Source organism: Grammomys surdaster, unplaced genomic scaffold (genome assembly GCF_004785775.1).
Source record: "Grammomys surdaster isolate TR1022 unplaced genomic scaffold, NIH_TR_1.0 259, whole genome shotgun sequence".
In the NCBI taxonomy this organism is placed as follows: domain Eukaryota; kingdom Metazoa; phylum Chordata; class Mammalia; order Rodentia; family Muridae; genus Grammomys; species Grammomys surdaster.
The window spans coordinates 1,245,839-1,262,447 of NW_021604700.1; the positions used below are offsets into that span (position 1 = coordinate 1,245,839).

Here is a 16,609-nt window from a genome sequence, read left to right on the forward strand (position 1 = left end):
TTAAGTGACATATTGCATGGTTTCAAGCACTCTAAAATGTTGTATAGGATATAGTCGACATATCCTTTTCAAATAAAATATTTTCTATATTTTAAGTATAATCTAAGACTGAGGCTGTAGCTTAGTTGGTGGATAGTACTTGTGTAGCATGCGTGTGTGCTAGCACATGCCTGTAGTCCCAACATTCGGGAGATGGAGGCAGAAGAATAAAAAGCTAAAGGTCATTCAAGTATATACCAAGTTTGAGACAAGATTTTGGACTACATGAGAACTTATCAAAACAAACAAAGCAATAACAACGATGAAACAAAAACACCACCACCAGCAACAAATATTGTAAAGTGTAATCCTGTCTCTTCCCTTTCTACATATTCCTCCCACCCAGCATACTGCGACCACCTTGATGTGTCTGTTATGGGTGGGATGATGGGGATGAACAGCTGGATTGATGGATAAATAATGGCCCAAAGGAAGTAACTGTTCTCTGGTTATGTCAGCATGATTTATACCACATTTGAGGTATAGCTGTACTATTGTGATTGACTCTTACAGCTCTAAAGGGAGATGGAAAAGGGAAGATAAAAATCTTTAGAAGAAATCTGCACCCAGATGTTGAGGAGGTCAAATACTTACTATACACCTGCAGGTTATACTCTTTCTTTGCAACCCCAGCCACATTGGACGCCACACATGTGTAGAGTCCTGCATCTGCTTTCTCAGCAATTGAAATTTGTAACCGTCTGCCACCAGATAAAATGTGAACACGTCCTGCAGAGTCAGCCAACAGCAGAGAACCTGCAATAAAACCCAAATGGAAGAATATGAGGTAAAAATACACAGCTTTTATAAGCATGTCCAGATAAGGACTTATTTAGTTAGTTACTAGTTTAAGTACCTAAAAGGTAGACAACTCTGGGATAAGTATTTGCTAATGAAAATCTACTCAACTACAGACTTTAAGCCTAACATATGTTTTAAAACTGCCATAAATGTTAACTTTGGAAAATAATTTAAGGACATTTGTGAAGAAAATAATTCCTTGAATGGTAGACTCTTGATGATTAGAGATGTTCTATAATACATTTCATTAAAAAGCAAGGACACAATGCAGAAAATTGATTTGTCTGGTGAACAGTCTGAAAATGTTCTTTATTGAGATAATATTGAAATATCACATGTTGAAAGTTATTACAAAGCAATTTGCTATCTATCATTTAGCATGCAAATGTCTGGAAAGGTTTCTATTGTTAATTTTTTGCCTGCTTTCTTTCTTTCTTTCTTTCTTTCTTTCTTTCTTTCTTTCTTTCTTTCTTTCTTTCTTTCTCTCTCTCTCTCTCTCTCTCTCTCTCTTTCTATCTTTCTTTCTTTCCTTCCTTCCTTCCTACCTTCCTTCCTTCCTTCCTTCTTTCTTCCTTTCTTTTTATTTATAGTTTATGTACCTTGGTGTTTTTCCTGCATGTATATTAATGTTGAGGACGTCGGATCCCCTGGAACTTTCATTACAGATGGTTGTGAGCTGCCATATGGGTGCTGGGAATTGAACCCAGGCCCTCTGGAAGAGGAGCCAGTGCTCTTAAACTCTGAGCCACCGGTCCAACTCCTGGGTTTTGTTTGTTTGTTTGTTTCTTTAACAAATTGACATGTTAGCTAATCTATCTATCTATCTATCTATCTATCTATCTATCTATCTATCTATCATCTATCTATCATCTATCTATCTATCTATCTATTTATCTATCTATCTATCATTTAAAACTTTTAGGAATACAAACTGACCTTTCTTCTTCCAAGTAAGATTTGGGGGTGGAATTCCACTTGATTCACATAGGAGAGTGATAAGATTCCCTTCAACGGCTGTAAGTTGCACAAGCTCATCAGAGCCATAAATACTAGGTGGTACTGAAAGAAAAAAAAAGGAAAGAAATTATTGCTTCTACAGTTTTTGTGTCATGTAGTTTCCCTGACAGTTTACACATAGTAGAAAGGACTTCTACCCAAATGATGTAAGAGAAAAGCAAGTAAGGTAGAATGTCACCTCTAAAGAACACTATCAATTTCTAATAACAAAAATTCTCACTGTCATAGAAATTCTATAACTGAAGTACTCAGAATGGCATAGTTTATTATAGTTATTAAACATTGGTGTAAAAATGTTATTTACCAAATCTGAAGTTGGCCTAGACACTGATGTCCAATAAGCTTTGACATCTTAGATGCTAAATATAACTAGAGAACAACAGATATAAAGAACAGAGGAAAGGATTTCACCCAAAAGGTAGACACTCAATTATTCTAGATTGCACGCCATATTTCTTCATTGGTCTGAAGCACTCCAAATCAGTTTTGAGCAATAAGCTTCTCTCAAAGGGATTTCAGTCTGAAAACTGGCTAATCTCTCCCCTCCCCCAAGGACACTGCAGTATTACATGGAAGATACTCATTCTACCAGGCTACTGGGAGTTGAGTGGTTATAAAACCCATTTCATGGCCCTCTGAAGTTTCAGTCCTTACTCAACTACCTCTGGGCAAACAATCTATTCTTCTGACACTCATGAATTTCAATTCATATTTTACTTATTTATTTTTTTACCACATCTGTGAGTCTGCCATTCATCTATTCATTAGTTGGCCACTAAACATGTTTCTGTTCCTCTTCTTTCTTCCTCTTCACACCAAGACCTTCCATCATTCTGTAGCAAGGCAGTATCCACATGAATAGATAACTAGTCTAAATACCCATTGATTCAGTTCTTTTGTATGTTCTTCCTTTTCTCCATCAGAAACCATACAATGGTCTTTATGTCATCTAGGATATTCCTCCTGCATGTTCATAAATTCAGCCATGGTTTGATGACTGCCATATTCTTGCTTCTCCCTCAAGTGATTCCAGTTCTCAAGTCACCATCCTAATTGAATTGAGGTTTTTTTGTCTCTTAAATTTCTCCATGTTCAGCTGTCTTCTCTTGTTTATTGACCTCTTTGCATCTTAGATATCATAATCAATAATTTCACCCTCTCTCTTGCCAATATTCTCAGCTGCCTGACTTGTCACTTTTATTTGGGAATACCTTCCCTCTAGATGGATTCTACAGTGTTAATTGTCATCAAGTATCCAACAGGCTATGAGTTACACAAAAGAAAATGGCACAACCACTGACAGACACTCTTCTAAACTCATAATCTCTACGTTCACCTCTATCCTTATCCACTCCCATGACTTTCATGAATATACGTAGTTATGAACCTAATGAAGACTCTATCTGAAATCTAGATCATACAGAAATCTGATTGCTACATCATATGTCAATTATGATGCTTGAGAAGCACTTCCAACCTCTATCTGTCCAGAATGAGTACAGCAGCTCTTTTTCCGTTCTAGGAGAGACACTACCATCCAGAAGCTGAACACAGAGATGTAGGCTCGGCTCATCAAGACTCAGTTTCTTAACCACATCTAGAGTATAGTTGCTTTTTAAAAAGCATATATCTGAGCATCCCAGTTCTTCTTTAAAACTCTTTAATATGCTCTCTGACACTTATTATACACCAGTTGAAGAACATTTGCCAATCTACCCTCTCTGTCTTTCTACCATGTATTTCTTTTCTTTCTTCTGTCCATGGTGAGCGACGCTGAGTTCACAGATTCAGCCTGTTCTTCAAGCCTAGTATTGCTGTCATCTTATCCACAGTTAATGCCTACTCATGGGTATGATCTCAATTATATGACACATAACCCCTTATGTCTTTCTATCTAACCCAAAATAGCTCTTACACTTAAATTAACTGTTTATAAGATCTTCCTAACCTGAAAATTTCTTCTTTCTCATTAGTCACTACACACGGAAACAGAGAAAGCATGTGTATTTTCAAGTGACCTTATCACCGATATCTCAAACGTCTCCCAAATCATTCGTTATATTTATTGAATTCTGATTTCCACCTTTAAACTCTTTCCTTCAGAGGAATTAGCATATATATTAGTAAAGGACTTCCTACAGTCTATATCTAGTGACATCACTGCAGTATATCACATCATCCATTAATCTAATCATCCATCTTATTCATTGCTGATTTTATTTTTCTGGGGACATTGCTGTCCTTAGTTTTCGTACCATCGTTTTTAGTAGATTTTCCTCCTGCCTGTTTGACTGCTCAGTTTCCCACTGAGGCCCCTTTTCTGCCCCCATGTCCATGTAGTACTCTTGGAAGACAGTCAGTATCGCAGTCTTCCATACACATTTCTTTAAGGACTCTCAGCCTCTATCTACATGCAATGATGTCTCTAACTTTGTTTACTTTTCCGACTGAGTGGTAGATGACTTCACAGTGTTGGTCCATATACACCTCCAAAGCCTCCTGTTTCCACCTCGCTTGTTTTGTTAATTCCAATGGGCACGTCTACTGCACACACGTTATTTTTTGCTCATGTTTACCTCCACCTCACCCCTCCCCTCTCCTCCCCTCCCTTTTATTTCCTACCCCCCATCCCCTTCTGCTCCAGAATAGTCTCTTCTACTTTCAGGTTTTCTGTTTGTTTTGGTTTCAGAATCCACATCTGAAAGAAAGTGTGTGGCATAGGCTTCTTTTCTCTTACTTTCTAGGTGATCCTGAGACCTAGTTTCCCACCTTTAGCCACCCTCTCGCCCTTTTTAACTTTTATCTCAGTGCCTTGTCCAAATTGAGAGACATGGGAATAGTTCTGTCATTTGAAGGAAATGAAAAAGAAAAAGGTGGAACGGAGAGGCAGAAGAGATGGGACGAGCTAGGATCAGAACTGGATGATGCATAGTTCATATGCACTCAATATAAACTTGCTGTATGGCAAGCTGTACCGTTTATACACAAGTTCATCTTTTTACAGAGTGAGCAGTAGCTTTTATCATAATTTACTGCAGCAATATTAAAGTGATCGTTATTTTTAATAACTTATCTCCACATGCATGTGTACTTTTAAAATTAAATTGTCCATCAAAATTAAGAGGAAACTTCCCCTACATATCTTTTTATTTTAAAATGTCGTTTTCTAAGTGACTCGAATGTAAAACTCATTTCATCATTTCAGGAAGTGAAAATTTTAAACGAATAACTAAAAATGAGACTTTATGCCACAAAGAGAGATGCAAAGTGATGTTTCAAATAATGGTAAAATGTGGCAACGGGAGCATTTTAAAGCAACTAGTAGAGAGTCACAGCCCAGGCATGAGCTTAGAAGCAAACGTTAAAAGTTTCAAGTGACAATAGCTTCTTCTTTTAGTATGGCAATCTCCTCTGCTGCCTTACAGGGAATGAATAGAATTTACATATATATCATGGCTTCTTAATTCACTCTCACTTGACAAACTGTCTCCACTAGTGTCTAGAAAAAGCCCAACAGTAGAAGCCCTGGCTGTAAATGCTAACAGGTATGTTAGGCTGGAGAGAGGAACCATATCACAAAGAAGTCAAAATGACTAACAGGTTTAGGCTCAGGGCCTCCGTTCATTTGTCATGAGGTTTGGATCAGTTCACTGAGTTGATACTCAGGAAACTGATCATTTACATATAAGCACTCCAATGAAGGAATGCATTTTATAAGCATGGCAATGGAGGAATGCATCTTAAAACCTGAAGCAGTAAGGAAAAGCAAATCCCAGGCTCCCTGCTGGTGTTGACAGGCTCTCATTATACTCACCCCAGATGTTAACATTGTAGTTTTTCTCCGTTTTTCCAGCAACATTTGTTGCTTCACAGGTGTAACGACCAGTGTCTCCTGCCTGAGCATCTTCAATCTCAAATACAAAAATCAAAGTCATGCTTAGAAACCAGTCCCCACTCCCAATCATATCGCCCATCAAAATTAAGAGGAAGTATTCTCTTCATATCTCTTTATTTAAAAATATCATTCTTTAAGTGACTCAAATGTAATATTCATTTCATTATTTCAGAAAGTGAAATTTTTAAACAAATAATTAAAAATGAGATTTTATGTCACATTATCATTTTTTTTTAGTACACCTCCATTCTTCTCTCTTAGAATTAGGCTGTTTCTTTCTTTTTTTTTTTTTGACCTTTTAAATCTTTATTGAAGAATAAACAGTATTTATCATACAAAGTCTTTGAAAGTGTCTTTTCCCCCTTAAGTCATAATGGTTCAAAATCAGCCATTTCATATCAAAATCATATTAAAAGCAATTCCTAAGAGCTAACCAATATTTCACTTCTTTTTTTTTTTATTGGATATTTTATTTACATTTCATATGTTGTCCCCTTACCCCATCCCCTACCCACCCGGGAACCCCCCATCCCCTTACCCCTCCTCCTTCTTCTCCGTGGATGTAACCCCCACCTACCCCCCTACTCCCACTTCCCCACCATCAAAATTCCCACCCCCTGTGGCGTCCAGCCTTTGCCATTATAAATTGAAAGTATGTAACTTAAAAATTGTTGGAAGGTTCTCAGCCAAGAGATTGTATTTAGTCCAGAAGAGACTTTAGACTTGTATTTTGAGCAATGTGGGAATTTAAGACTGGTCTACTCTTGAAGCTGGATTAAATAAAATTTGCACTAAAAAACAGATATGAAAATTTGAGGTCAAGCTCCTTTCTTGAAAATGTTTTCATTAGCTCCCAGTGTCAATGTGGGACCATTATGTTGTGGTGTATCTATGTCTCTGGATAAAGCAGTCCACTGTGAGGATGCCCTTGAGGGTCAGACCTGGCCCCAGCTGCCTCCATTTCTCTCATATTCTTCACAATCTCTTTTATGCAATCCAGTGCTATCTACTATACTCTCTCTGTCATAATAGGTGGAAATGTTTTAAAATGATATGTCCAAATAAATATTGTTTTTCTTTTTTACTTTGGTTGTTCTGTCAGGTTACCTGTCCACAGCAAAGCAAAGGAAACCAACACACTGTAGAGCTCACAGAATGATTTTAGAATGGGAAGTTGGTATATTGGAAAGCAGGATGAACATTTAATGGAGTGCCTAGTGTACTCTTAGCAAAAGAAAAAGAAAGAAACACAAAATTCCATTATTTAATTTAGTCTTATGTGTGAGAAAAATGCTGGGTATATTCTTAAGATAGTATTAACTAATCAGTTAGGGTTGGGTTCTGTAGAATGTCTATTGTGTGGATTTTCTCTCTACTCCTGCCAATGGGACCTGTATATCCCAGGTGGTCTGGCGTGGATTCATGGGAGACATCAATAGATCTGAGGATTTATTCCCCATTACCTAAAGAAAAGAACATCTACACCCACTGAAATTTATGTTCATAGAAATGCCTCCCTCTGTCATTCAGCCACATCTAAGCTTTGAGATTTTGCCAGGTGCTTTCTAGAACACTAGACTCGCCCTCTGAGCATGAGTAGTACCTGTGCTTTTTGATTATGTAGCTCGGCTGCCTCATCCATCTTTCTTTAGTTAGTGAGTCTGGCCTGACCTTTCCTTTCTGTATCGCCATTTCCTTTATTACAGCGTCATGATTCCCAGGATCTTCCCACCACTTTTCTTTAGCACACATGCTATCCTATTCACCATGGTGCATCCGTCTTCCTTGGGAAATCTCTTTAGCCTGCTGCCTTTCCCACACACAGGCACTCATGACCATCCTAAATATTCTTGGTTGTCAGTAACAATCCTCCTCAATGAGGAAGCTATATGTAGCTAGTAACATGGTTTCAAAGTTATACTCTCCATGTTCCATTTTAATGTATGCTTCTTAGCAAGTAGACATATTGCTCGTCTATACTTCATTGTCTCAGTTGTGCTATTAGCAGAATTTTACAAATACACATTGGGGTTATGGACATCCAAACCTTTGGGTTTCTTTAGCCTAACTCCTCTGCCTTCTTCCAATACCAGTTCGATTGGACTTGGATGAACTTTCTGTCAACATTCTCTCAAACATTCACTTTGTGAAGTTCTCCATCTCCTAAGACCTAAAAAACGTACTTGCTTTCCTTAATCAGAAATTCTGTTCCTCTCTGAACTATAGAACTAGTTTGTCTCCCAACATTCTTCTATGCAAGGAAAGCCTCACCTTTTGCTATCCCTCTCCAAATACTCAGTACCACCCACTTGGCCATCAACCCAAATTTACAGCAGTTCTGCACATCTGGGATGAAGTGACTTTAACTTTGTATGGTTTTATGTAAGATTACAAGATACTGAAAATATGGGATTTGTCCTAATTTTTGAAGCCTTATCCAGAGCACCTAAAGTAGGCTGTTGCTGATTGGTTGATTGAGTATGCATAAGGAAATTCTTAAAGTACTTTTATGACTTTTGTCCATTTTTTAGATGGCTTCTGGCTAAAGTATAGATAGATGACTAAATATTTAAATTCTTTTAATCATAAAATGTAAAACTACCACCAGCACCATTAAAGAGAGTTCCTTGAATCTCATTAGACACTAGAACATTTATAAACAATCAGCATGTTTAACAGATGTAACACTGAAACAATGAGCTTGCCAACTGGAACTGAATCTACAGCCTTACCTTAAGCACACTTCCATTTTCGGAGATGCTGAGACCCGGTCTCTTCAGCAGAGGGCGGCCATCCTTTAACCACATCAGAGTAGGTGGTGGAATAGCATCACTTTGACAAAATAACTCCACAGTTTGGCTAATGAGGACAGAGACATTCTGTTCTTCTCCCATAATATTGGGTGGAGCTAAATGAAAGATGAACATTTCCTCTGGGTAAACCAGGCCAGCACACTATGAATGTCCATTAATGATCAAGTTATAAGATACACACAGAAGAACTATGTTGTTTTCAAGATAAAAGAGCACAATCATTCTTGTATATACTATGGACTTCATTTTCTTCATAGGCAGTGTCAAGTTACTGATTAATACATTCGTGTGGACCAAAGATTCTACTCACTAATTGTTTTTATTTTAAAGATCTTTTGCAATTCGAAGTTTTCATCAGTTACATCTAAGAATTGCACAGAACTACATGGTACTTCTTGGGGCTTTCAAAATAGCAAATCACCCATGAAATATTTTGAAAACAACAATGAATTTTAAAATAGGATTTCAGTATTTTTCTGTGTCTTTTGCACAAAAAAAGTTTCATATCTATTTGAGGCAACATCTTTCAGAGGATGAGGAAGAGGCTATAGAGGTTATCCATTATGCCCTCACATCAGAATGTGCAAATGTAAAATAGGTGACTGGTAAGGATTTTTCACAAAATGCTATTGCTGGTAGCGACGCTGAGTATCTACTGACATGTGGTTTAGAGTTCTCTTCTCGGTCATACCAACTTTCCATGGCGTGAAAAACTGTCGGGAAACTGACAGAACATAGAAGAGGCTACACCAGCATCAGCAACCAGCTGTAGGACATAGTCACAATTGTATACATTGAGGAGGTCTGGTGAATCTTTAACAGGATTAGAATTAGAATCCCCAGGCCTTCGGACTTGTCAGATGCTGAAATGCTTTACGATAGAAACTTAAAAGAACGTCCTTCCCTCGAGTGTGTTGAAAATAAACTGTGTTTTGTCCCCAGGTGGCTTGGTGTGGCTGTGAAAGAAAGTAGGCTCTTCAGGCTGTCGAGGACTCATTCAGTCCTGTATACATCTACATTCAGAAAAGACAAATGATGACTGACATAGGGACCTGCTACATAAAGGGCCCTCTGAAAACAGCACTGGAGAGACACTCCTTGGCCAGTTCTCACTAATTTCCTCAACCACCAGGAAATATGTTTATAGTTATTTCTGTTGTGGTTATTGTTTGGGTTTGATTTTGTGGTCATGGGAAAAACTAGTCTGTCTGTATTCACTTGGGTCCCAAAGGGCCTTCCAAATGCTTTGATAGACATAACATTATGGTAATAAAAATATTATTACAGTCTATGGGCTGCTGTCTCAGGCTCAATAACCCAGCATGTGGTAAAGTGATGATCAATGTCCCAGACCGACTAGCAACACTGTGTGTCTGTAGCCACCAGGGTTCTCTGATGCAGAGGGAAAGGAGACATCTGTGTGCTGTCCCTGGGTCCATGGCTTGAGCAAACCAGGACTAAGTGGACCGTAAAGATGAAAATACCTCACAGAGTGCATGAAGCAGGCTAGGGGAGTGTCTGTGCAGAGGTCTGTGACATTGCTGCTCACGGACGCACACACAAGCCATCGACTAGCAGTGAGCTTAAGGCAACCTCTGAGGACCAGAACACAGTGCGATTGATTTTGATAGGTGACATGTTAGGGTAAAGATGTATGGATAGCCTCTTCAAAATCAAGAATACTATAAAGTGGTAAAATCGGCAATTTAATGGCATTGTAAGGTACCATAAAAACAAGATATATTCATAAGCTTTGCCCAAGGAATGTCTAAGTTGGATGGCCAATTCTACAGCTTGATCAAATTTTGAATTAAGTTTGGCCCTGCTGGATAAAAATTATCACAGCCATGTGTGTATGTTTGTCTTAAGTTATTCGTAGAATTTATAAAGGTCAGGCTTTCTTTATGACTGTTTTAGACATCAAGGTATACCAAGATCTAGATTGACAAATATCGTCTATGAATGGAGGTCACTGAAGCCCCAACTTTGTTCTGGGAGCTTATTCTGAGATGGAATTAAATACTACTCCCTCTAGACCATCTAGCTACATTGCGAGTAGGGGAAAATCATGAATTTTATCTGAATTAATATCTAGTTTAACTCATACTTCTTAAACAGGCCTCAACTCAAGGATACTGGGATGATCACAAACTGTATCTCTTGCAAGTTATAGCTAAAGGCATGGCTTTGAGTAGAATATGTAAAGAGCTTTTCCAACAGACATTCACGATAGTTAGATTATGTACAGCTGCTAGCTGTAGTCTTGTTATTCAGAATGCTTTATAAAACACCCTACGCCAATGTACAACATTCTAATTAAAATTTTATTTTTGTAGATGTGTGTTGTTATATGTATGTTGCTGTATGTGTCTGGGGTATGTTTATAAGCACTGAAGCAGAATGTGAGGTGTCTCTATCACTCTTTGCTTATTCCCTGGAGACAAGGTCTCTCACAGACCTGATATGTTCTAATTGGCTAGCCTAGCTGACCAATGAGCTCTTGGAGATAGCTACCTCTTTTCAGCCCCCAACACTTGGGTTCTAGGCACATAAGACCATGCCCAGCTTTTTACATGGGTATCAGAGAATTAAGTTCAACTTCTCATGTTTGAACAAGTGCTCCTCTGCCCTGACAAATCATCTCCTCAGCTCCAATAACCTTGGAACTTGAAAAGGTTAAAATAAATCAAACTCAAACATAAAATAGAAATACAATTTGATTTGAACCAGTTTGGCTAACTCAAACATAAAGCAGAAGTAGAATTTGATTTGAACCAGTCTAGCTAAATCATCAATTTATCTGTTTCTCCTTGTCAACAATCTCCCTTAACATCTATTTCAGCACACAGGGAGCTAGTTGTCTCACCATATACTCTGAGGTCAATGTCCCTTTGTTTCTCCCCAGCAGCATTCACTGCTACGCAGGTGTACCTTCCTGTGTCACTCATTTGAGCACTGGTCAGTGCCAAGATGCGACCCCCAGAGAGAACCTATCAATAAAAGCAAAGCTAATTAACCAATATGAGAACAGGAGGTATTTTAAACATTTCCATAAATATTCATAGAGGAACGAAAGACAACACATACCAAAGAGAACAGGGAATAAAAGGAGGTAATTATCCAAAGCTTTCTTGTATCAAATAGGTAAGTATTACAATAGTATTAACCAAAAAAAAAAATTAGCCACACTTATTATCCTGCAGATCCAGCAAATTTTTTTAATACTGACGTGAACTTTGTGTCTTTTACTATTATCAATTCTGAGTAACTGAATGTCAGAACCATATTCTGTGTTGGGCAAAATAAGGTAACCTTTATGTTTGACACGAGCACTTATTAGAGACAGCTTGAGTTCAGTTTCAGACCACTGCAATAAGACAAAGATTGCAGTAAAAGATGTTATAGAGAATTGTGGTTCCCCAGTGTGTGTCTAGGTGCTGTTTAACACTACACTGTAGTCTATTAAGTGTGCAATAGCAGTAAGTCTAACACAAGGAGTGTGTGTGTGTGCATATATATATACACATATATATGTATATATATATGTGTATATATATATATATATATGCATATCAGTTAAATGCTATTTTATTGCTTAAAAACATCAGTGGCCATCTCAACTGTTGGACAGGAACTGGCAAACTTACTCAGTGCACAGTTGGCATAAAGCTTCAATTTGTAAAACAACAATAACAACAACAACAACAACGGCAACAACCTCAAACAATACAGTATCTACAAAGGACAATAACATGCAAGCACAATAAAATAAGGAATGAATGTGCACATACTTCTGTGTTTCCAACTCGGAGTCAAGGCCACTTCTGTGTTTTGAACTCAATGTCAACGCACTGCCTTTAATTTTTCTGAGACTCAGGTTTCATTTTTCATAAGGTCGCCATTATAATGTGCCCCCTTCATTCTTTGATGTTTTTATGGACATATGTATGCTTTATGTGCTTCACAGATTCATTATTTCCAGACATTTAAGCAAAACTCTACCACAAATTTCCTGTGCTTTTAGTTGATGACTATTCCTTGTGCCGGGAGTAGAAGCAGACATGAGCAAGGAACTAAACAGCTCTCTGTAGCAAACGGGTTAAATCTAACACCCGCATGTGAGGGATAGCAACTCCTAAGTACGGTGCTTTTAATGTGTCTATAGCAGGCATTTGTGGGTACATGTGTACATACTCCTTTGAAAATAACATTTGTTAACTCTTCCTATTAAATCTTTCCAACATCTTCATGAATTTTGAATATCCTGTGTTGAGCATATTGGTCATTAAAATAAAAAAAGAAGAAGAAGATACCTGTATTCCATTAGAGAAGCTAGAGACTGGGCTCCCATCTTTCAACCAGGTCAGACTTGGGGCAGGGATGCCCCTGGCTTCACATTCTAACCTTGCTAGATTATTCACCACCACCTCCACCATGGAATTGCTACCTGAGATCGAAGGAGGCACTGAAAAAAGGGAAAAAAATGTGTGTTGTCACCACAGGACAATGAAAACCATATGTCATTTCCATAATACCTTTTATGAGGTAATTTTTTCCTTGTTATTTTGACTAAGTGTTTTATGTCTTATCTGAGATCAAATCACAGTAAATCCTTTGAGGTATGTACAACCAGTATCAGTGTCTCAGCTTGGCAGAGGAGGATAAGAAAGTGTTGCTAGTTATTGTAAGAGGTCAGTTTTTAATGTCATAGTACATTTAAATTTTAGATTATCATTATTGTGTGTATATGTGTGTACATGTACTCGTGTATGTGCATGCACTTGTGAAGGTCAAAGGACAATTTGGGGAAGTCTTTTCTCTCCTTCTACCTTGTTGGGTCAGGGTCTCTTGTTTCTGTCAGGCCGTGGACTCTATGCTAGCAGGCCCTTGAGCTTCAGAGAGATCCTATTGCCAGCATTCATCTTGGCATAGGAGTACTGGGATAACAAGTGGGTGCTGGGAAATCAGGCATTTCCACTCAAATTCAGAGAGTGCTTAGACATGTTGAGCTATCTCACTGGCCCTGAGTGAATTATTGATTCCAGAAGCAGGGGAGGTGGGGAGAGAACAGGGAGACAGGGAAAGGGAGAGATTGATTGTGTTTACACACATACATTTCTCTATTGCATATGCTGTCATATTTTAAGGTCTCTTAAAATCCTTTCTTTAATACCCATGAGTGTTAGAGTTGCATTAACAAAGATGGAATTGTTATTAGCTGACAAAACCATCACTAGTTATTTCAACAAGTAATCTAAAATAATCATCAGCATGTGAAAACTGGGCATTTTAGTAGATGTCAAGAATAGGAAAGTTTACCAGTTTTAGGACCCCGGTCTTTATGTAAAAATATCAATAGCATAGTTTTGTTGGTTACTCACATTATAATTTGATAAAAGCATATGGTTGTTATCCATGTGACCTTAACCTAGTATGAACCTGAGAGATGTAGCGCTTACCATGAACTTGTAGGTTGTAAAACAATTCTGTAGCTCCAGCAGAGTTGATGGCTACACATTTGTAGATGCCAGCATCTGAGATCTGAGCACTTCCAATCTCAAGGATTTGCCCTCTCTTCAAGAAGGCTGCACTTATGGAGCCTGAGAGTGGATGGTTGTCTTTGTACCACGTGATAACTGAAGAGAGAAGGCGAGAAGTAAAAGTTTCCTTTCAAAATTCACTCAACTAAGTTGAATTTGAAGTAAGTATATTAAGATGTATCTAACTAAAAATGCTTTATTCTTACACTAATTGAGTTAAATTGGCCTAGATATCTCTGGGGGGTTGACTTTTAAGAGATGATAATTCTAAGAAAACTCTTGAGCCCAACCAGTGAGTTCTGAAATTGAACCAATAAAAGATATTGTTTGTATTGTTTCTAATACATTGATAGTATTTGAAGGTAAATTTCTTAGCCTATCTCATTTTATTTTTTTGTGCATGTCCTAGAAAATTGTTGACAGGCCAAGTCAAAACCATCTGCCATTCACAATATTGGATTCCATGATTTTACATATTGCTATCAGTTCACAAGAATAGCCTAGGAGTGACAGAGTGGTGCATAAGAAATTACAGGGGCACTAGAAAGATTGGCATTTAGGAGCAGCTTGGTTTATCCAATACCACTAATATTCTCTGAAAAATATACAAATATTTTTCAAAGTACACAGACATACATTACAATGGTAAGTTTTATGATCACAAGAGAGACAGGATGATAAGTCATTTGCATATTTGTACATTAAGAAGAACAACTCTCTCATGCAAGTAAAAGCTATCAAGAATTCAAAAATATGGACTCCCTAATGATACTGTCACTTGAAATGTACCCTATCACTTTTATTTGTTACAAACTGGTTGATATATGATACCCATACCAATTTTGCCACACTGAGAAACAGTAGACGTTCATCAATTGAAGAGAGGCAACATAAACATACCAGGAACAGGATTGCCTGTGGCCTTACACTCCAGCTGAATGGGGCTGTTCACCACCACGCTCTCATTCAGCATCTTCCCAGCATCATCCAGGCTGGGGGGTTCTGCAAGGCCCAAGCATACGATGAGGTCACACAAACATAATATTTAAACTGAGATTATTTTCTCAGTGAAAATGTTTCTCTCTTCCTCATACAGATCTTGTTATTTGAAACAAAAGTAAAGTATACTATTAAAGAAAATTGAAAACCAGATTTAAAAATTTATAGATTTTTCTGGGTCACCTTTTTGTCAGTGATCAGACAGGAAAATGCTTTGAGTTATAGATTACTAGTGTAGTGGAAGAATGTTGAGCAGATCAGAGAGCTTGCTGTGAGGCTGTTTCTCCTAGGAACATCAGAAGCCACATCCTTAAAGTGTCACCAAAATGTCTGCTTAAACATGAGCTGAACAAGAACACCAAATAGACATGCCTGTGTGAACAAGGGAAAGCCCATGAGGCCCCAACTGTACACAAAGAACCACAGGCAGCTAAGAAATGCCAAGAGAGATCAGGAGACAGTCATCTCCAGGGGAGAGAACATCGCGTGCTTAGCCTGTACTCAATGGTCAGTCCTGAAAAATATGTATATGAGTAATATCATACAGACCGAGAAGGTTACATTAGAAATATTTTTGTATATTAATATACACACATGCACGTAGCAACAATTAATATAGAAATAGGATATGAGCACGAATGATAACAGGAAGGTGTGCATGGGAGGATTTTCAGGGAAGGGATGAAGGATACAATTATAGCTCCCAAATAAAAGAAAAAGAAACAAAGTTGAAAGCATAATTTTTAAGTTCAGTTCACTGACAGAACTAAGAATAACTTTTGACATTAGCCAATTTCCCCATTTGAACATTTCCAGTGAAAGGATGAATGTGCCTGAAAATACCCAGTGTTCTTCTGGGCATGACTACCCCAATACATTTTATAAAAATTAGAATAATTTTTGAGTGCCAATTAAATGGTTTTTCTTTTTTATACAAATCAAAAATGATAAGAAAAATCTTTCAACTTTAAACAATCATTATTAGTACTGTTGTTATTTTATATTCATGGAAAACAGGAATTTACAAAAGGAGTACTTAGAACATCAATATCATATTCCGATAATAATGCAACGGCACAGGAAGAGCTCTTCTTACTCAGAAATGAAACCAGATATAAGTTAGCATTCAGAGTTTGCAGAAATAATGCATTTTACAGATTAAAATACAATATCGGAGATAAAGTCCAAAATATAAATCAAAATTGCAATTTGAAATATTTAAGTTTTTTAATTAGTTAAAATTGTGTTCGTTTTTTTTTTTTTTTTTTTTTTTTTACAATAGGGTATCTCTCTGTGTCTCTGGCTGTCGTGGAACTCTCTCTGTAGACCAGGATGGCCTCATACTCAGAGATCTGCCTGTCTCTGCATTATAAGCGCTGGGATTAGAGGTGTGTCACCATCACTTGATTTTAGTGATATTTTTATTTTTTTAAATGTTTTAAATATCTCTTTTGCTTTTCTATTTATCCCAGGTGAATGCAACACACACACACACACGCACACAC

General features: G+C 37.6%; 1 protein-coding gene across 1 annotated transcript in view; it reads right to left on the minus strand.

Moving 5' to 3' along the window:
- Hmcn1 (hemicentin 1) overlaps positions 1-16,609 on the minus strand; it is a 402,633-nt gene that overhangs the window by 130,437 nt on the left and 255,587 nt on the right. Inside the window, exons 37-44 of the mRNA XM_028775780.1 lie at positions 15,006-15,107; positions 14,025-14,201; positions 12,879-13,030; positions 11,432-11,555; positions 8,485-8,660; positions 5,672-5,768; positions 1,777-1,899; positions 634-795 (exon numbers count right to left, since the gene is read on the minus strand). Of these exons, the coding sequence (XP_028631613.1) occupies positions 634-795; positions 1,777-1,899; positions 5,672-5,768; positions 8,485-8,660; positions 11,432-11,555; positions 12,879-13,030; positions 14,025-14,201; positions 15,006-15,107 (1,113 nt within the window). The remainder of the gene's footprint in view (positions 1-633; positions 796-1,776; positions 1,900-5,671; positions 5,769-8,484; positions 8,661-11,431; positions 11,556-12,878; positions 13,031-14,024; positions 14,202-15,005; positions 15,108-16,609) is intronic.